Below are 22808 nucleotides of genomic sequence, written 5' to 3' on the forward strand. Positions count from 1 at the left end.
AAAAACTGAAGGAATCATGGAGACCAGAGAATAATAACAGCTAACACTTTTATAATGCTTATATGGGACAGCCCCTGTTCTACAGAGAACTCTGCAGCTAGTAACTAGTAGAATCCCCATTACTACTACTACAACTATGAAGAAGATATAAGTATCCTAACCATAGGGATGGAAAAACCAAAGCATAGAGATGTTAATTAACTTGCCCAAGGTCAGCTAATTAGTGATGGAGTTGGATTCCAACTCAGTCATGTTCTTAACCACTCCACTACTTTGCTCCATAAAGAAACAGCTATAGACGGGGTGCCTCGGTCGCTCAGTGGGTTAAGTGTCTGCTTTAAGCTCAGGTCATGATCCCAGGGCCTGGGATGGAGTCCTGCATAGGGCTCCTTGCTCAGCAGGGAGCCTGCTTCTCCCTCTGCCTACCACTCCCCCGCTTGTGTTCTCTCTCTCTCTGACAAATAAATAAATAAAATCTTAAAAAAAGAAAGAAAGAAAAGAGAAGAAAACAACTATAGTTAACCAGGCAAAAGAAATTATAACTGGCTGAAGTTATTCAGTGGCAATGCAAATGAGAAAAAGAGGAAGGACTAGGGCAGTAGGTTTGTTTTTAAAGCAAATAAACCCATGAGTCATCCAATATTTTGAATAAATGGAAAAATTTATTTTGAAAGGGGCAGAGCTACTTGGAAGTCAAATGAAAAAGAAGTCTAGAACCCTAGTGAACTGCCTTCTCTTTGCCTTCATAGCAACTCCCAGGACTGAGGCCCTTCTAAGAAACCCTAGAGAGCTCCTCTGGGGTACAATCCTGAAATACTACTGAACCAGAGAAACTAAGGAAATAGAACCTAAAGGACATGCTAGGTGGGGCGCCTGGGTGGCATAGCGGTTAAGCGTCTGCCTTCGGCTCAGGGCGTGACCCTGGCGTTGTGGGATCGAGCCCCACATCAGGCTCTTCTGCTATGAGCCTGCTTCTTCCTCTCCCACTCCCCCTGCTTGTGTTCCCTCTCTCGCTGGCTGTCTCTGTCTCTGTCGAATGAATAAATAAAATCTTTAAAAATAAATAAATAAATAAAGGACATGCTAGGTGATGCTTCAAATTTTCTGTTTTGGCAGACTGGTAAATCACCAAGGTAGGGAGAGGAAGGGAGGAGGAGGAGGACATGGTGACTTTGAACCTAATTCTAATAGGAGTTTATGGAGTTGGCCATTCTGGTCAGGAGCTCACGATAAACAACTAGCCAAGGGCGTGGGGGGCTAGAAACCTCCAGGGCAGCAATGAATCAGTTTATAAAGTGAGACTTTATATTGTGAGAAGACAAAAGTATAAAATAAAATACATCTTCACAGCTAAGAGCTCCCATTATGTTTTCCTAGCATGAATGAACACCAGTGTTTGGCCTATTTCCTTTATGAACTTGCTTTTTCTAACACAGAACACGGATAACTAAATATCATCTTGAGCATGGGAAATGGTGAAGGACCTATGGCTCTTATCACTCTCATGTCTGTTTAGATAGAGGACATCATTTCAAAAGGGAATACAGAATTGTGAAAAAGGCAGGCTGCATTCCCTAATCGGACAGTCTGAAACCTAGAGTTCCAGAAAGTATCTGGTTCTATGCAGACTAACAGAAGTAGGCCCATACCTCCTCCCAATAAATAGCTACATATACATTTCTCAGAAATCTACATGGCTTCCTACATCAATGAACTCCATGTAACTACTTAAAGGATGAGAAAGGGAGGTTGAGAGACATCCAGCCAACAATGAAGCCTTTTTAGTAGAAAATCCCTATTTGTGCCCCATTAATTATGGCACTGAATCCAAAACCAAACAGTTCTATACAACTTCTACACAGTCAATTACATGAATACTCCATTTCCATAAGTACTCTGTTTGTCTCTAAGAACTAGTATATGCAATAAACCACCAATCATAAATAAGTTCTAAACATTTTATACCAGACAGTGCTTGCTGCAGTCTGAGGACCTCCTCTTCCACCAACGTACTCTGGGGAAGGATTCGTTCTTTTTCTGTCACAGGATCACTCTGCTTCACAGCATCGGGCTGCAATTTACTACATTCCAATTTCAAGCTTTCACATTCTTCTGTTATTTGTCTGTTTTCAACATTTAAGCGTTCTTGTTCCTTCCTCAAAATATCTCTGTCATTTTCTGCAGAAGATAATTTTTTATTTATGTCTTTTATTTTATCCTCAAGTTCTTCAATTTTTTTTACAGATGCTACTTTTTCATTTTGTAGATCCTGTATGGTTTTTTGCATCTCATGGATTTTCGAGTGATCAGTTATTACAATTCCTGAGCCACCTAGAACATAAACAGAAAATCAAGGACAGCAAATGTCAACTACCGAGAGTTAAATAGCTTGCTATACACAACTAAGAGATTTAACAGACTCGAGAACGTGAAATATCTTAAAAAGTTAAGACAACGAGATTATTGATAATAAATTGATAATAAATAATAAATTATTGATAATGAGATCATTACCCTCCTACTAAAATGGCCAAAATTCAGAACACTCACACACCAAATGCTGGCGGGATGTGGAGCAGTAAGAACTCCCATTCATTGCTGGCAAAATGCAAAAACAGTAGAGCCACTTTCAGAAGACCATTCAGCAGTCTCTAACAAAACACACCCTTATTATATGATCAGCAATTGCACTCCCTGGTATTTACTCAAAGGAACTGAAAAGTCTTACTCACATGAAAACCTGAGCAATGATATTTACAGCAGCTTTATTCGTAACTGCCAAAACTTGGAAGCAAAGATGTCCTTCAGTAGGTAAATGGATAAACTGTGGTACATCCAGGCAACAGAATACTACTCAGCATTAAAAAGAATTGAGGTGTCAAGCCATGAAAAAACATGGGAGGAAACTCAAATGCACATTACTAAGTTAAATAAATCAATCTGAAAAGGCTACATACTGTGACGTTCTGGAAAAGGCAAACCAATAGAGACAATAAAAAGATTGTGGGGGAGGGTGGGTGGGAGGTGAGTAGGCAGAACATAAAGGATTTTTAGAGCACTGAAACTACTCTGTATATTATAATGATGAATATGTATCATACATCTGTCCAAACCCAGAGAATGTACAACACCAAGAGTGAACCCTAAGGTAAAGTACACACTCTGAGGGATCATGATCTGTCAATGTAGGTTCCTCTTTGGTAAAAAATACACCACTCTGATGAGTAATGGTAATAGTTGCGGTGGCTATGCATGTGTCAGGGCAGGGGTATATGGGAAATCTCTGTACTTCCTTCTCAATTTTGTTATGAAAAGAAAGTTTTTTAATAAGTTAAATTACCAAAATCAAGCATTTTTATTTTAGATTTTTTTAAAAGTAATCTCTATCCACAGTGTGGGGCTCAAACTCATGACCCTAAGATCAAGAGTTACACACTCCACTGACTGAGCCAGCCAGGCACCCCCATAATAAAGCAATTTTAAATAAAACACCCATGTATATGAGTTTGAAAGAAAGTGAAAATATTTCTAGTCATGTATTACCAATGTATCGTCACCGAACAATGCAAAGAAATCTATGTATTGCAAAGAAATCTATGTATTATAACTATTTGCCACAACTGCAAAAGGACCTTTCCATTTCTGCATAATCTCAAAACAGTGATGCCATTGCAAATTTCAGGCAGATGAACAGAACTAGTCATTCGCTCATTCTTTAGAATGTAGCCCAAGTTTACATCAGTGTGTTGGGTCTTACAGTACTAGGTTTGTCATTTAATTACATCATCTAATCCATTAAATTAATAAAACTAACAACCATGGGGCACCTGGGTAGCTCAGCTTGATTAAGCGGCTGCCTTCAGCTCGGGTCATGATCTCCGGATCCTGGGATTAAGCCCCAAGTTTAGGTTCTCTGCTCAGCAGGAGCCTGCTTCTCCCTCTGCCCTTCCCCCTGCTCGTGTTCTCTCACTCTCTCAAATAAATAAATAAATAAAATCTTAAAAAAACAAAAACAAAAACAACTAACAACCTTGTTGTAACAGGTTTTCTAGTTCTTCAATTCGTTCTTCATAGTCACTTAATTCTTCCCGATGCCGACGACTGATTTCTGTCAATTTCTGTTGATGTGCATTCTGTAAAACGGACATTTCATGTTGATGGTCATCTATTTCCTGACTTCGAGTCTTTTTGAGTTCCTTGAAAAATAAAAACAAGGTTAACTACATTTATAATCAATGACATACCTAAGCCATTTTATCGTTGTGCAAAAGTCTGCATTAAAAATAATTCTCTGAACACGCTAAGGCTGTAAAGAATTTAAATCAGGCCCCAAATCTGGACAATTCTGCAAAATTCTACCGTTTCCTTTCTTGGGTCTTAAGAACAGTTTTTCTATTTTAATGAGAGAATACCAGCAAGAAAAAAAAATGAAACAAAAGAGGAGTAAAAATATCTTGCTATCCAAGTTGACACCACCAGTCTCTCTCCTAGGAATCTAGATCTTGAGCTTAGTCTTTCAAAAAGGGAAATTGTTAGGACCACAAGCATTGTGATTGCTGCTCCCAGAAAAGTCTGTCCACTGTGTCCCACTATCTAGATCCCTGATGCTATTCCCACTCCTGTCCTGCCCAAGACCAGAATGCTCAATTCTTCTTCCAATCCTAGGGAGAGACTACCCTGGGTCCTTCTAGGAAATCCTCGTTTGCTTTACTTAGCCAGAGATGGTTTTGGTTGCTTGTGACAAAGAATCCGAATCAATAAATTAGCTTCTATTTCCTGAGGAGACAAGTAAAGTTATTCTTTAGTCCTGTGCACTTATTTATGTGCCAGCACTTGGCAACCTTAGAACGACCCTACAAGGAAGGTATTATGAAACCTACTATACTGATGATAAAACGGCAGCTTGGAAAGATGACGCAACTTGCTCAAAGTATGACAGCTGGTAAATAGTAGCGTCAGGATTCAAACACAAGTTTGACTTGGGACCCCACCCATGTTAGTATTGTAATGATAATAAAACCAAAAACGAAAAATGTTATTTATTTGAGAGAGAGCGAGCAAGCACGCACAAGAGAGTACAAGTGGGGTGGGTGGGGGGAGGAGCAGAGCGAGCGAGAGAAGCAGACTCTCCACTGAACAGGGAGCCCAACATGGGGCTCAATCCAGGACCTTGGGATCATGACGTGAGCTGAAGGCAGACACTTAACTGAACCACCCAGCTGCCCCATATACCTGACAATAATTTATACACTAAAAACAATTCATTGCCAAATGATAAAATTACATAACTAAGACTTTCCTTGAAAGAAATAATAACTGGCACAAAATAGCAAAACTCTACCATTAAGGGAAAATAATTATTTACAATGAAAAGTATTAACATATTATTTTGTCAGTATCTTTTAACCCTAAATCCTGACACTTCAGCAACCTCAGAAATGTTTTAATAAAGACCACTTTGGGGTGCCTCAGTGGCTCGGTTGGTTAATCATCCCACTCTTTGATTTCAGCTCAGGTCATGATCTCAGGGTCATGGGATCAAGCCTCATGTTGGGCTCTGTACTCAGTGCAGAGTCTACTTCAGATTCTCTCTCCCTCTCCCTCCTAGTCACTCTCTAATAAACAAAATCTTAAAAAAAAAAAAAAAAGACAATTTTACAAGATGCAATATCAAATAGAGACTAATGAAATATAAAATACTTAAAAAAATGTTCAGGGGCGCCTGGGTGGCACAGCAGTTAAGCGTCTGCCTTCAGCTCAGGGCGTGATCCTGCGTTATGGGATCGAGCCCCACATCAGGCTCCTCCGCTATGAGCCTGCTTCTTCCTCTCCCACTCCCCCTGCTTGTGTTCCCTCTCTCGCTGGCTGTCTCTATCTCTGTCGAATAAATAAATAAAAAATCTTAAAAAAAAAAATGTTCAAAACCAAATGATTTTGTAAAGAGATTTTTATATATCTGTTATAAAGGATGAAAATACAAAATGGTAAAAAGAAACAATCACAATCTATATAATGTTTTATAACTGAGCCTTCTATTAGACTTACACTTTTTAAAGATTTTTATTCATTTATTAGAGAGAGAGTGTGAGAGAGAGAGACTGTGTGCATGCACAAACAAAGGGAGCAGCAGGCAGAGAGAGAGGGAGAAGTGGACTCCCTGCTGAGCAGGAAGCCCCACACAGGGCTCATGGGATCACGACCCAAACAGAAGGCAGACGCTTACTGACTGAGCCACCCAGGTGCCCCAGACTTAGATTCTACTTCTAATAAGCAAATTTTAGATGTATAATAGCCATTGTTTCAGGGCGCCTGGGTGGCTCAGTCAGTTAAGTGCCTTCGGCTCAGGTCATGATCCCAGGGTCCTGGATCAAGCCCCATGTTGGGCTCCCTGCTCAACCGGGTGTCTGCTTCTCCCTGTCCCTTTGCCTCTCCCCTAGCTCCTTCTGTCTCTCTCTCTCAAATAAATAAATAAAATCTTAAGAAGAAAATAGCCATTGTTCCAACAACCTCCTTACCTTAATGATACTTTGTAGTTGGCAGATTTCGCTTTGATCGGAGCTATTTGATCCTTGTGGTTTAGAAGTCTAGATCAGAAAAACAGAATTAGAAAATAATTGTATTGGTTTTCTTGTAAAAGAGATAGTCACAAACTACTTTTATTAAAAAATATTTTTCAGGGGCACCTAGGTGGCTCAGTCGATTAAGCATCTGCCTTCAGCTCAGGTCATGATCCTGGGGTCCTGGAATCGAGCGCCGCGTCAGGCTTCCTACTCAGCAGGGAGTCTGCTTCTCCCTCCCCCTCCCCCTGCTTTTTCTCTCTAATAAATAAAATCTTAAAAAAAAAAAAATCTTTAAAAGGGATATTTCCCAGACAAGTTCTGATTAAAGAGTGCCAAGCACCTTTTAAAGAACCCAGTCCAATTGTGAGTAATACACAACAAATAAAAGATAATTTTCAAAGGGCATCTAGGCTCAGTCAGTTAAGCATCTGACTCTTGATTTCAGCACAGGTCATGATCTCAGGGTTGTGAGATCGAGCCCCAAGTCAGGCTCCTCAATGAACGTGAAGCCTGCTTGAGAGTCTCTCTCTCCCTCTGCCCCTCCCACAACTCTCTCCTTCTAAAAAAAAAAAACCCAAAACATAATTATCTAGAGTTTGTTAACTAATTAGGGAGACACTTTCACAAAATAACCAACGTGAAGAAGGAAAACACCAGAGAATATTTTACTTAGCTTAACAAAAATCTAAATTCGATGACAATCAAGCAGCTTTCTAAAAGGAAATTTCTAAAATGGAAAGTTACCTAACATTAATTCTAGTAATAATCCAGTTAAAATCTTTTTAAAATGATTTTACCCAGAAGATCTCTACCTCAATACAAAATAACCTTTGGTTTGACAATTAAAAGAACTTTTGGATTCTTCTCTTCACATTCAAAGCCAAATGTTGTCCATTTATCTTTATTAACATTTATTACATCATGTGTTAAGGAACCAAAAGTTGCTGTCTGAATAAAAAAAGGAACACAGGATTTGAAGTCAAAAGATGCCTGTTTGAATTACAACTTAATTACTTCGACAGTAAGTGTATTAAAACTTTTACTTTGCTTATCCGTAAAACAGGTAATGAATACCTCACATGGTTACGAAGATTAATATATATTAGGATAGTACAGATAGAAACATCTTGTAAAATAAAACACAAATTAAGTTTTACTATGGCTTGCTAAAAACTTAAGTCCCCTGAAAGATCCCAATTATGCCTTTTCTACCTTTATACGCTACTACAGGTCTATAATATAGTAAATATTCAAGATATGCTTAAATACACACACCAAAAATACACCTCTTCCCTATGAAATCTTATCCTAGGCACTGTTTCCTAAAATGTGTATCAGAATCACCTGAGGTACTTACTTGTTTGAATGCAATTTCCAAGGCTCTAAATAGGGTACAAAATCCTCATCTCTAATGGTAGGACACAAACTCTACAATTTTATAGTACTTTAAGAACTACTACATTTTGAGATAAGATGGACAAACTGGTCATTCTAAGATCTATTTTGGATATCGGGAATGTCTAGCAACTTGGGAAGCAAAAAGATAGTTTTAGTTAGTAGGGTTTCTCCTTTATATAACTAGATCGCACTTACAAAAAGAAAATAATTTCTTTATTTATATACTTTTTCTCTACACTGATGAAATGAAATCCAAATGTACCATGTTCCAGTTTCCTTTGGGTCTCACGTCAACTGACGTAAATAATATGTAGAATCTGATATATAAGGTGAAAAGTTTTCCTTGAAAGAAAGTTTATGCCCCAAATAGCAAGGATTTAAATTTCTAATGCACAAAAAAAAACACAAAAGTTTGTTTAACGTGTTTTATACCAATGATCAAATTTTCATTTTACACTTAGAACCTCAGAGAACATCTACGCAAGTAGTTTCAAATCTGGGGTCTTGGAGCCCTGGAGTTGCCATCAAAGAAGCCTCAGGGACTCCAGGGGAAAAGATGCTAGTTCAACCATAGCAACTCCATTTTTATCTCTTTTAAGTCCTGGACTTGTAACTTTTTATTTTAAAACATGGTTCTGTTGCTCTCAATTTTTTTTTTTTTTTATTAAAGATCTTATTTCTTCACTTGGCAGAGAGAGAGTATAAACGGGGAGTGGCAGGCAGAAGGAGAAGAAGAATCCCTGATGCGGGACTTGATCCCAGGATCCCCAGGATCATGACCTGAGCCAAAGGCAAATGCTTAATCCACTGAGCCACCCGGGTGCCCGAGCTCTCAATTTCTTTGAAAATTTCTTCCAAATATTTTATAGAGGGGGAAACGGAGGCTGAGAAAGAAAAATGACCTGACCAAAATCACTCAGAAAATCACTGGCAGAATTAGAACACAGGTTTTCCATTTCCTAGTCCAGGATTCTTTTTGATACCAAAAGCGCTACATAGAGAACCACCATTTGTCCTCACTAATAGTTTTCAAAGACTCATAATTTTACCTACCTGAGCAATATGCCTCCAATGACCAACTTCAGACTCAAGTCTTGAAACTTCGTTTGACAACCTGTTTATTTCTTGTTGTGATGAAATTATGTCACTGAAGTCCATGTCATCGTCGTGGAAAGCTGAAGCATGGTGACTGACACGGTAGCCGAATGGTGAGGGCGCAGGGGCTGCCGGTACACCGCCAGCTCCTGACGGTGTGGCCTGAGCAGCCGCCTGCAGCTTCAGCAGCTGATCCTGCAGGGCCATCTGTCTTGCTTTAAGATGGCTGATTTCTACCTACACATTTACAATCTGTATTTTAGAGAAGGCACTTTAAAAGAACCATACTGACGTCTTTATAGACTCAGAACATTGAAAGTTATAATAGTTTATGATTATCCAATGATGGTAACTCAGCTGAATCCAAGTCTTCTATAACACCCCAACCAGAACATTTTTATTTAAAAACCAAACATGATTACCAGTTAAAGCAGGGACAATGTTTCAAACAGTACAAAGATCAGAATATCTCACTCACTGTGTTAACTATGGCAACGAAATTCTCAGTTAAACATGGGTTTACTATCTTCTATGTATCAGGTAGTATAGACAATTTCCAAGGGTTCTATTTGTATTATCAAACCATAAGTGATAGGAAAATGAAAGCTGCAGCAGTCTGTGTATTAGAAAGTTTCTTTGGAGCATCTGCTGGAATAGTCTTATGTTACTTATATGACGGATTTTAGGTTTAAAATGCACGATGAGGGGCGCCTGGGTGGCACAGCGGTTAAGCGTCTGCCTTCGGCTCAGGGCGTGATCCCGGCGTTATGGGATCGAGCCCCACATCAGGCTCCTCCGCTATGAGCCTGCTTCTTCCTCTCCCACTCCCCCTGCTTGTGTTCCCTCTCTCGCTGGCTGTCTCTCTCTCTGTCGAATGAATAAATAAAATCTTAAAAATAAATAAATAAATAAATAAAAAAAATGCACGATGAATCAGGAGTAACTTTGTATTGGTCTGTACAACAGCTGGAAGAATGCTTTATTAATCCATTCTTAGATAACAGTGAGCCTGTGGTTATTATTAGCCTTTGAGTCTTAGAAAGAAATCATATAATGAAAGAGGCCTTGGCTTTAGCCCTGGCAAAAAGGAGCCAGTGAAAATTTGACTTTATACAGGAAAAGAGCAGTATAAAAATTCTGAAGCCCTCAGTGCAGTTTTGACTAAGGAAGGGCCAGCAATACCAACTCATTGTCCAAAAGAAATTACGAATGTACGGATTCACCATAATCCCATATCCATTCTCAGTGAGAGATTACTCAAAATATAAAAGTGAGTAAGCTAGGGAGAATTGAGATAAGCTTTCTGTAAAATACCTACCCCAGAAGACACCCTGCCACAACGAAGAATATGATACTGGGAGTTAGCCGAACAGTAACAATATTTCTATACATGTAAAGCCCAGCAATTAGACAAACAAAAACCAAACATAATTATGTCAAGTGTCATAACAAACAGGTTTCTCGTACCAGAACCCCTTCTCTAAAAAAAAAGAGTATAGTAACGCACACATTTCATTCATTTGCCCATAAATGACCTGAGGTAAATAGCATCCCTGGGGAATATGAACATCATAATGAGGGCAGAAAACAGCAGATCTTAAGTATATTCATGTATTATCTTTCATTCTAGTAAAAATACTGAAATCCAAAATTCTTTTCAAGCGTAGCTTTAATACAAAGAAAGTTCTCACTATAAAACTGGTATTTATGTAAAGTTATTGAGTTTAAAAAATGCAAGCTAATAACAAAGAGGCATCTCCAAACTAAAATGATTAATTTGCCCTCTAATATCAATAGTCATGTAGAAAACAGAATTCCAAATTTTCCACAGCAGTGTTTTGAATTAGGATGTAAGCATCAGAATCACCTATGGAGTTACTAAAAAATACCAATACCAGGGCCCCTTCCCAGTACACCAAAATCAGAACTCTTAGAGGATGTAAATGTGTGTATTTTTTTAAAATATCACAGATGATTCACCTGTAAACCCCTGGGTGGGAACTACTGCACTACTGTAATATTACTGTAAGTCAGTGGGGATCAAAGTGTCGTCTGTGGACTGAATGCATAAATGTTTACTACCAGTCCATGACAAGTCCAGAAGTTTAAAGAGTAAGGCTTAAGGTCTTTTAAAACAATTTGACAGAGCAATTTTATAATCTGTCAAATCTTTTTAAAAAGTGGGCTTTAAGCTTTAACTTGAACTTGTAATTTTCTTTTTTTATATTCATTTTATTTTTGTAGTAATTTATTTTTATTGTATTTTATGAAATCAATTCCTAACAGATTGGAAATTTAAGCTCTTCTTTAAATATATTTCTCTTTAATGTGGCTTGCTTTTATTTTTCATCTGTTACTGAAAGAACTAAAAATCGATGCATCTAAATTTTAAAAACTCATATATGGGGATGCCTGGGTGGCTCAGTCGGTTGAGCATCCGACTTCTGGTTTCGGTTCAGGTCATGATTTCAGGGTTGTGAGTTCAAGCACAGCCAGGCTCCATGCTCAATGTGGAGTCTTCTTGAGATTCTGTCTCTTCCTCTCCATCTGCCCCCCCACACACATGCTCGCTTTCTCTCTCTCCCTCTCTCTAAAATAAATACATCTTTACACTTGATCTTAGCCAAAAGGCCAAGAAGTGATAAAAATAAATAAATCTTTAAAAAAGAAAACTCATATATGAAGTTATGGTAGAAATGAATATTTAATCAACAAACTGTAAAGAAAACCGAAATGATCTGGATAATAAAATAAGAAATAGCTCAATTCAATAGAAGTTTTTACTGAATTCCATTTATGTACTAAACACTGAAGATAATTCAATAACAAAATGAAATAGAGACATAGTCTATATTTTAAGGACTCATTATAAAGCTATTTAAATTATATAATATATATTACCAGCATGGCAAAGAAAAAATAAGCCAATTCCAACATTTCTAACAAATTAAAGGGAAAAAATATTTATACAACAATGTAAGTCAACTTAATATGCTTAGTATTCTGTTTTTCCAAGGAAAGTCAAATAAATGCCAATTCAATAATATACGAACACTGGTAGTCAAAATCATTTTTATAAATGAAATGTCATTAGCAATGATCACACTGATTCACAATTTTAAGTAAACAGAGGAAAAATTAGGTTTCATAAAATCAGAAATTATAAGCAACAGATGCTTAAAGGTACTTTATTGAAAGAGTTTTTCTCTTTTGGAAAGTAGGAAGTAAAGGTTAGCTTATAAAATATAAATTCAACAGAAAAGCTTAGAGTTGTTGGTAAAATAGTGGTATTAAACTGAGTTGGGAATTACTAACCTCACCATCCTTTCAATATTTTTATGGATCTGTTATAGCTTGATTTATAAATCTTAAAAACCTTCCTAAAAACATTACAAGAAAATAAATATGAACTGTAGTAACTTTTACCTCCTTTTGTTGTAGTTGATTTCGATAACTTGTAGATTGCTGCTTTATTTGAAGCTCTGATGCTTCATGCTTCTCTTCTAAATCAGTACAAAGTTTTTTGAGTCTCTCATTCTAGAAACAAAGAAAAAAGCATTTTCAACAATAAAATAAAAAAAATAAAAGTAAAACGTTAGTAACAGTTATGTGCATGACATCATGAAAAACGTATCACTTTATACAGAAAAAGATATAAAATATAGAAGTTCTCAGACAGAATTCCAGCCTTTGAAATACAGTTTTAATTAAAGCTACAAGTGCAAAAAGCATGTTTATAGAGACTATGCAAAATTCTGAACCAAAGTTTACAAAAAAAATCTTGTTCAGTTTGATTTCTGCTAAGAAAAGCCAATGATCAATGATTCCCCCATCTCTGCATATCCAGAGTCTAGCATATAATAGGCAATATGTGTCTGATTAATGAATAAACTAGATCACTGTTTCAACTTTTGTTTTCTTCCCAAACACAAGTTTCTAAAAGAAATTTTTTTAAAAAGACTTCTCACTGAAGTACAGACAGGAGGCCAAAGCTTCATATTAACCTGTCTGCCTAACTGCCAGGCTCCTGAGGCAACTCTGAGAACTCCAATCTGAAAACCATACTAGAGTTCAGTTCAAAAACTAGTTAGAAGTACACAAAATACTCTAATTCAATGAATCTACGTATCATAGTCTTTTGTTTTAAGATTTTGGAAAATATGTTTACAATTTTACTTAAATTTTGGGGCACCTGGGTGGCTCAGTTAATCGTCCAACTTGGTTTTGGCTCAGCAGGGAGTCTGCTTGAAAGGTTCTCTCCCTCTGCCTCTCCCCCACTCATGCTAGTGCGCATGCGACTCTCTCAACTAAATCTTAAACAAATTTACTTAAATTCTATGTACTCAAATATTAAATTACCTTAACCTATTATCATTCCTTAAGCTTAAGTGAATAAGGACATTATGGAGCAAGATAACTGGGCACTAAAGCTTTTTGCAAAAGAATTTACAAATTATTACAGATAATTTACTAAGAATCCTACTAATATATCTATAAACACAGTTTAACAATGAAAACTGAGAGAAAGGTGACACATGTGGTGGGGAAAAAAGTTCCTGCTAGAAGGTGAAGACTTTTTCACTTTGAGAATGTCACCTTTTTTCTTAGAGTCTAGGAATTTCTTACATCAACAGACGTGAAAATTATGATCCAGGGAGAGTATATGAACACACAGAGAAAAAAATCAAAGGAATAAACATAAACCCTAGTTTGGGAGTCTGTCTCCAGAAATCTAATACAGATTTTGGTTATTTGAAGAAAAAGGAATAAGACACAGGCCCACACAACTAATTACCTTCTATCCTATTGGTGGCTTTTGCATGGCTTTCTGTGAACTTTTAACATGAAAAACACCAAATGTAACTGAAGCAACACGATATAATGAAGTCAAAACCCAGTCATAAAAGTCCACTCTAGGCTTTTCCAGATAAAAATAACTAAGGCTATTTGTTGAACTCTGTTTAATAACTAGAACTTGAAAACTTCCGATGTGGCCAATACCTAACTGCTTGTCTGCCCTCACCTCCCTAGCCATGTGAGAGTCACAAAGGTTGACAAAGTACATGAAGGACAGATTCTCTTCATGTGGCTGATCTATAACATCACTTGTCAGTGGCCACATTTTCTATTACATGGACTATGGAACCAGGAGGGCTTGTCTGATGTGATAGAAAAGTGAATAAACACACATAAAGAACAGAGAAAGTAAAAATGAGAGGCAAATCCCTGGTGGTCTGAAGTTCTGCTTGCCTCCCCTTTCTAAAATCTGGTTACAATTTCTGCCCTTGAAATCCATGAGATTCTCATATCCTTAAATTATTCCATCCTGCTCAACCCCTATTATGCCATCAAGGTCTCCTGGGACCAACTTTACTTACTGAATTTCTTTTCTGAGCAGTCCTAACTATCTGTAAGGACAGATACTTGAGACTTATTCTTAGACGTCCTCCAACAAACAGAGAAAAATTACTTTTTTTTTAAAGATTTTATTTATTTATTTGACAGGGAGAGAGACAGCCAGCGAGAGAGGGAACACAAGCAGGGGGAATGGGAGAGGAAGAAGCAGGCTCATAGCGGAGGAGCCTGATGTGGGGCTCAATCCCACAACACCGGGATCACACCCTGAGCCGAAGGCAGACGCTTAACCGCTGTGCCACCCAGGCGCCCCAAATTACCTATTTTTTAAATAAAATAAAACTTGGAGCGCCTGGCTAGCTCAGTTTGTGGAGCATGCAACTCTTGATCTCGAAGTTGTGGGTTCGAGCCCCACGCTGGGAGCAAATATAAAATAAAAATCTTCAAAATAAATAATATAATAAAGTAAAATAAAACTCATTCTATCTTGCAATTACCATAAAAGGACATTGAGCCCTTTATAAATCTAAGAATATTCACAAGATTATAATGACCTTGTTTTTTCTGTCTTTGAAACATTTTGATATTTTATCATCCTAAAAATTATTTTATCATTATTCACCGATTATTCTCAAGTTTAAAAAAAAGTCTTAAATAATAAGAAAAAAAAGACTGACAGAATCACCCAGAAGAATGACCCAATAGTGAAATAACCAGTTTTCTGACTACAGTGCCCAAAGTACTGTACCACCTTTTAAAAAGGAAAAAGCTAGAGACACCCACTTTGTAGTGTCTTTTTGGTTCTGTTGGTTTTTGCTTTCACCGAACACATCTGAAAATTCAGAATTTTTGTTTCCACAAAGAAAAGAAAACCAACAGAGGAAAACATTTCACAATTATTAAGACAACTTAGAAGACAAATGTGAAGAGACAGAAAACAGCATTCCAGAGTCTGATGGTTGGGGTGAGCTGGTTGTAGAGGAAAAATTCCAGCCAAGTCTTCAAATAACAATATCCTAGAGGAATTTTCTCAAATTCCAAAATTGATGAGTGAACAATATATTTCTAAGAACAAAAAAGAAATACGGTGTTCTCATCAAGTTAGTAATTCAACAGGAAAAGATTTTACCTCACAATATTTTGTGACAAGGATCTGAGCCATCCCACCTTACTAAATGGCTACGTGACGGTATTCGTTCACTATAAATGATATTTGTACACCAACATTTACTTGATATAGTTCATATGTGGACAAATGCTGTAGGCAGGTGTGTATACAAAGGTGACTGGGAAGAAAAAGATGACATAAAGTGAAAAAAATTCAGTGGACTGATCATTCTAACTGGTATTTATATATCTAATTGGTATTTATAAATCTAATTGATATTTACAAATTGGCTTTGTAATTACGACGCAAAGATGACAGTCATCGTCTCTCCAACAAAATAATGAGCCATTAAAGTTTTCAAAAATATTGGTTTTTAATGACACAAGAAGAACCAGAAATCATGATCAGCTGAAACCTAGTAGAGATGTAACTGAAATCTGGAATCAGTATTTACAAAATAACATGCATTTCAGTTCATGCATAAGAGTTAAAAAGCAGTTAACTGCATTCAAAGAACATGTCTATTTTGAGTATATATGTTTTCAAAACCAGAGATATATGGAATACAAATACAGACTTGCCATAAATAAGTTACTAAAATCTCTAATAAAGTTTTTCATGATCACTTTATTCCTACTTTTGTAAATTACTTACAAAATGATTTAATATAAAACATTAAAGAGTTCATTGGATCCAGATGGTAAATGTGATGAGACTTTTTCTTGCACAGAGGGTTAAATTGAAGAAACCTAATAACTCAGTCAGCTTCAAATATTAATGTCTGTAAGCAAATCTAATTTCCTCTGGAAAACATAATGCCCTCTGTCTATACTAAAACTTTCTAAATAGGGCTGCCTGGGTGGCTCAGTTGGTTAAGCATCTGACTCTTGGTTTTGGCTCAGGTCATGATCTCAGGGTTGAGGGATTGAGCTCCACAGCTCAGAGCCTATTTGAGATTCTCTCTCCCTCTCCTTCTGCCCCTCCTCCTCCACTCTTGCTCTTTCTCTCTCTAAAATAGAGAAAATAGATAAATAAATAAAATCTAAGACTTTCTAAGTAGAATTTCATATTTTTTAGTTTCCTGATGGCTTCAATCATAGCTTCACCTTATTCCCTTATTACATAGTCATGGAGGGGTGAGGGTATGAAGTGTTTTGTGCTGACACACAGCAAGAATCAAAGTCACCTTAGAAAACAAAGTCCTTGGTTGGGGCGCCTGGGTGGCTCAGTCGTTGGGCGTCTGCCTTCGGCTCAGGGCGTGATCCCAGAGTCCTGGGATCAAGCCCCGCATCAGGCTCCTCCGCTGGGAGCCTGCTTCTTCCTCTCCCACTCCCCCTGCTTGTGTTCCCTCTCTCACTGGCTGTCTCGCTATCAAATAAATAAAATCTTTAAAAAAAAAGAAAAGAAAACAAAGTCCTTGGGAAATCCAACAGTCTCTTTTCCTCTAGCACGTGAGTAGCTCAAGCTACTGTGAATAAGCATCAAATGAGGAAGGCAGCTTTTCATTTGGGGATGCATAATACCAAAAATATTTCTAAACACTAGAATCATGCTTGCCTTAATCCCATGAGAGATTAGAAGTGAGATCAATAGAGGGACAGAAGAGTTCTCTCTCCCTTCTCGAGCTCAATAGAGAGCAGACATTCACTAAGCAGGTTCACCCTATTTACTTTTTTCCCCCAAATGGACACTGGCGAATTTACCTAAATTAATGCCACTACACACATCTCTGCCATTTAATTTTTCTGGGTTGGCCTGCACTAATTAATGAGTGCCTTCTCAAGGATTTCTTTAGGGATTAGTGGAAAAATTTTCTATCACAGCCGCACAAAGAAAGAAGTTATTAAGTTCATCTGTCACTGAAGCATCAATTTATTAGGCAATTATACTTAACATCTCAGCTGTCACCAAACTGCCATCTGGAATTGAGACAGAATACCACGACAGTCCCTCTTGAGAGGTCCCTCTACAGCCACCTTGGTAATCTGGGCCAGAGTTCAATAATGCTTGTCAGTAAATATTTTCTGATATTTTAAATTCCATTTTCTCTGTTTATGGGCTTAGCAGAGAGGAAAACATGCTTACCACAGTCTTTTAAAAATATCTCTTAATGAAATATTAAGTGTTTCCTCACTGTTCTTATCCAAAGGCTAAATAGTTGAGTGTCATTAGTACTAGACAACAGATCCCATTTTAAATCATTTCATTTTCTTTATGGCTTTCCTTCGAACCCTTCCCAAGTTCTCCTCATCCCCATTAAGAACAATGTCCAGAGGTAGTCACCAAGAGGCACTGACTAACAATGGGGGAAAAATGGTAAAATTAGTTATACCTATAACTCTTAATTTCTTTGTGTACAAATATCACACTTTTTTGTTAGCAGATTAAAAAGGTCTAGATTAAACAACTGTGTTCTTCATATTATACTTCAATAAAAGTGCCACTACAATTGACCACACTGTCAGAACATGGTAATTCCTTGATAAATTGTTGCCACTAGTATTTCTACACTAGGCCATTTGCCGACTTCCAGCATATAAAAGCAGAGACGGGAATATTAAACAGCAAAGTGGAGTAACATGTAAATATATTCTTCATCTAAAAGATGACGATAACACTGAAAAAGAACTGGGATAAAGGGGAAAAGATAAAAGTGTTAAGCAGTGCAGTAAAAAGAGAGAACTGAAAAACAGTATAAGTTACTGTCATGCCTTCAAAAAAGAAAAAAATCTAAGTTCAGTAACAGTCTTTAATTTTCCTTACCTCTGATCTCAAGATTGTATGAATGGCTTCAATTTCCTTTCTTCTAGAATTAGGTAATTCTGCTACGAAAGAAACAGCATATACTGAATGTATAATCAATACCATGTGAATAAACAGGTATTTTATTTTATTTTTTTAAAGATTTTATTTTTATTTATTCGACAGAGAGAGACAGCCAGCGAGAGAGGGAACACAAGCAGGGGGAGTGGGAGAGGAAGAAGCAGGCTCATAGCGGAGGAGCCCGATGTGGGGCTCGATCCCATAACGCCAGGATCACGCCCTGAGCCGAAGGCAGACGCTTAACCGCTGTGCCACCCAGGCGCCCCTAAACAGGTATTTTAAAGTACATATATTTCACTGAGCTTTCAACAGAATGGTATGCTGATGTGAGAACAAACTCAGAAGACATATGCCACTTGATTTTTATCACAATTTCCTATTGCCACATATGTGCTTCATCGTCACGTAAGGCATTCTTTTTGCCTATCTTCTGTACCTAGGTAGGACATCTACATTTCCGCCTTGGACGTGTTCATTAAAATTTTATTGTGGAAAATTGAGTTGTACAAATTAAATCTCTCTCTGTGGGCTTAGTTTAATTTCAGATGAAACTTATACAACTGGGGTTTAGGCCTTAATTTCTTTTTTTTTTTTTTAAAGCTTTTATTTATTTATTTGACAGAGATAGAGACAGCCAGCGAGAGAGGGAACACAAGCAGGGGGAGTGGGAGAGGAAGAAGCAGGCTCATAGCGGAGGAGCCTGTTGTGGGGCTCGATCCCAGATCGCCAGGATCACGCCCTGAGCCGAAGGCAGACGCTTAACCGCTGTGCCACCCAGGCGCCCCTAGGCCTTAATTTCTAACTTCTGCTCCCAATACTATCAAATAATAATGACCCCTAAATAAAGAATGAAAATGCACTAAAAGAACATTTACGTCAAGTAATGTGGGCACTGTCTATCTAAAATGGGAATGAGGGGGGCGCCTGGGTGGCACAGTGGTTAAAGCGTCTGCCTTCGGCTCAGGGCGTGATCCCGGCGTTATGGGATCGAGCCCCACATCAGGCTCCTCCGCTGGAAGCCTGCTTCTCCCTCTCCCACTCCCCCTGCTTGTATTCCCTCTCTCACTGGCTGTCTCTGTCAAATAAATAAATAAAATCTTTAAAAAATAAATAAATAAATAAAATGGGAATGAGCTCAGTCTGCTCTTGTACACTTTCATTTAGAAGGAGAGTCAGAAACGGAGCGCCTGGCTGGCTCAGCCGGTGGAGTGTGCGACTCTTGATCTTGGGGTCGTGAGTTCAAGCCCTATGTTGGGTGCAGAGTTTACTTAAAAAAATAATAATTTTTAAAAATTTAAAAAAACAAAAAACAGGGCCAGAACTCAGCTCTGTTGATGCTACCAGAACATCATCATCCGGGGCGCCTGGGTGGCTCAGCTGTTAAGTATCTACCTTCGGCTCAGGTCATGATCCCAGCGTTCTGGGATCGAGCCCCAAGTTCGGCTCCCTGCTCAGCGGGAAGCATGCTTCTCCCTCTCACACTCCCCTTGCTAGTGTTCCCTCTCTCACTGTCTCTCTCTGTCAAATAAATAAATAAAATCTTAAAAAAAAAAAAAAAAAGATCATCATCAGATAAGATCTTTTTCTAGGTGCTAGTATTTTTCATTAGTCACAGCATTTTAATACCAAAGAACTACTCTAAGGAAAAAAAAAGAAAGAACTTCTCTGATTTACAGTTTAAATCAAAAGAAAATACAAGTGACATCCAATAAAGAATAGTGACAAACCCACTTTTCTTGTTTTGAAAATCACCAGGTGCGGTTGCTTCTGTGGTTGTTTATACATCTTGCTTGAAACTCTGACAGGATAGTCTAATTGCTACTCAGAAAAGAACAAATTATAATCTAGTCTGTTTAGGAGGGTCATTGTTAGAAGCAGAAATTGTTTCAAAGAGGGATAAAAATAGGTTTATGCAGCCCTCCTCTCTTACCTCCCTCCAAAAAAAAAACACCCTTGTCTTTTTAAGAATAACAGGGAGATGTTAAGCAGACCAAAAAATTCTTCCTTGCTGAGGGAAAACAGAAACAACAGCTACTCTTTATTAATGCTTACCTGCTAGGCATTTTATACTTATGATTTCATTTAATCCTTCCAACCCCATGACAGGTATGATTATATCTATTTAACAGATAAGGAAACTGCTTTATAGAGGTCAAGTACTTAAGAATTTGCCAAACACCCACAACCTATAATGCATGGAAGTGGGATCTCAACCTATGTCTAACTGAAAAGCCCAGTTCCTAACCCTGAATAAATCAGCACAGTTTTTGGTACAAGAGCAACTTTCTGATATTGCAAATATGGATAATCTTCAAGCTGTACCAAGAGTGCTATTTTGGAACTGTTATCTTGTTCACTGCCGGCACAGGATAGATGCTCAATAAATACTTGTTAAATGAATAAATGAACTGTACTCTGACCCTTTAAATGATTTACAAAATCAATAAATTAGGTGTTAAGCAAGTTCTATTTTAATAGAAAGGGAAATAATAAAAGCACTAAGCAACTTTGCAGATTTTTAATTCTCAGCAATTTTTTTTTAACTGAGCATCTACTATGTACCAAGGAAAGTGCCAAATACTGGTAACATAAGGATAAAACAAATATAATCCCTACCCTGGGCATCAACATGGTAAGTGCTCTCAAGGAGAGCTCCACAAGATCACATGCAATTAACTCAGCCTGCCACGGACTGAGAGTGGTTTCGCCAAGTACCTGGCATGTGAGCAAGGTCATACAGGAAAAAAATGTTTTCCAAGCAAAGAAGGGTAGAGGAGGAGGTAAAAAAGGAAAGGCTTTCCATGCAGAGGCTTGGAGTTGTGTAGGTACTTCACAAAGTTCCATGTGGCAAGAGCTGTGGGTGCAAGTGCAAACGTGTGTAAACATGCTTATGTATGGCAATTTAGAGAAGGGGCGGGAATAAGAGGTAAGACTAGAAAAGGGAGGTTGATCTCAGACAGGATAGGTTTCTGGTCTCCCAAAATTAAAAGGTTTGGATTTTATCCTGTAAGGAATAGAGCTAAAAGATTTTAAAGCACCTATGTTTTAGAAAACTGGCACAACACAGAAAATGGAAGTGGAGTACAGAGAAATGCGTGACAGGATGGGAAGGAGAAAGTGCATGGGAGAGAGAAGAGGGGTCTGAACTAAAGAAAACGGGTAAAAATGGAAAGGACGAATATAAGAAACAATTCTGCACAGGATAAACAAGATTTGGAATTGGAAACCAATTGGAAACAGGAAATGGAAAAGAAGGAGGCAAAACAAAGGTGACAAAGATTTCTAGTTTAGGAGACTGGGCAGATGATGAAACCATTAAGAATGAGATTACAGGAGTACATTTGGTAGGAAGAACAAAAGCATTCCACCTTAAGCCTATAGAACAGTCAGGTTGGGGGGGGGTGCATATTTTCTAGGAATAGTCAACTGTTTTCCCCTAACTAGGATACAAGGAGAGACTAGTCATTTCCCATGTCATCCAGCTCTCTTCTGTTCTAAATCTCAAGGTCACAACACCCTTTCCCCAACACAGGGAGGGAGAATCTCTTTCACTCTCATCCCCAACCTGTCCCACCTGATGCAACTCCCACCCAAGGTGTACTCCATGCAGTAAAATGGATTTCAGCAGCTCTCCAATGCTTCTCCTTTCTAAAAAGACATAAATTCTAAAAATACTTTTTTTCTCAAAGTACCTTTCTCTACTTCAACCCAATAAAATGGAAGTTTCAATTATATCAGGATAAAAAAATTAAACCAGAATGCTAATTAATTTATAAGAAATAAAATTATCCAAGGAAGTGCTCTCATCCAAAAGACCAGCATCACCTCCGTGGAGGCAGACTTCCATTGAAATTAAAGCACTCTTTAGATCTAAATACTACTTGTGGAAAGAAATATCAAGAAATCAAAATGTTGGGGCGCCTGGGTGGCACAGTGGTTAAGCGTCTGCCTTCGGCTCAGGGCGTGATCCTGGCGTTATGGGATCGAGCCCCATATCAGGCTCCTCCGCTATGAGCCTGCTTCTTCCTCTCCCACTCCCCCTGCTTGTGTTCCCTCTCTGGCTGGCTGTCTCTATGTCTGTCGAATAAATAAATATAATCTTTAAAAAAAAAAAAAAAGAAATCAAAATGTTAACATAACCATCGATTACTATGTAACTCTGGGTCACTGTCCATTAGTTAAACAAAACAAGGATTTCAAAAATGAGTGAAAGTTGCTAAGGTTTGGTAGCGTATCTTCCTTGTTTTACTGTCGAAAAATGGGTGGAATGGGCAATTAGGCACAAAAATACATTTCAGCTGGAACGTTGTAACGTGTCACCAGAATAAGCAAAAATATAACTAATAGGAAAAACTTATAGCCATGTTTAACAATATATTCAAGTCAGGACTTAAGATTCCCTAAATATTGTAATGAGTTGCTTCAATTGTTACAGAACTCGAAGGAAAAAAGCGACTATGTATCTTGTA

General features: G+C 37.9%; 1 protein-coding gene across 3 annotated transcripts in view; it reads right to left on the reverse strand.

The window, feature by feature from the left end:
- Nucleotides 1-22808, reverse strand: part of TRIP11 (thyroid hormone receptor interactor 11) — a 66901-nt gene that overhangs the window by 43185 nt on the left and 908 nt on the right. The window contains exons 2-7 of one of the 3 annotated variants that reach the window (XM_045807598.2): nucleotides 18280-18338; nucleotides 12480-12590; nucleotides 9012-9290; nucleotides 6516-6584; nucleotides 4031-4196; nucleotides 1966-2331 (exon numbers count right to left, since the gene is read on the reverse strand). In XM_045807598.2, the coding sequence (XP_045663554.2) occupies nucleotides 1966-2331; nucleotides 4031-4196; nucleotides 6516-6584; nucleotides 9012-9290; nucleotides 12480-12590; nucleotides 18280-18338 (1050 nt within the window). Of the gene's footprint in view, nucleotides 1-1965; nucleotides 2332-4030; nucleotides 4197-6515; nucleotides 6585-9011; nucleotides 9291-12479; nucleotides 12591-18279; nucleotides 18342-22808 lie in introns of all 3 variants that reach the window. The other 2 variants (XM_045807597.2, XM_045807599.2) reach the window with 2 other exon arrangements.

This window comes from Ursus americanus, chromosome 26 (assembly GCF_024610735.1).
Source record: "Ursus americanus isolate L20-20 chromosome 26, mUrsAme1.1.p, whole genome shotgun sequence".
Classification (NCBI taxonomy): Eukaryota; Metazoa; Chordata; class Mammalia; order Carnivora; family Ursidae; genus Ursus; species Ursus americanus.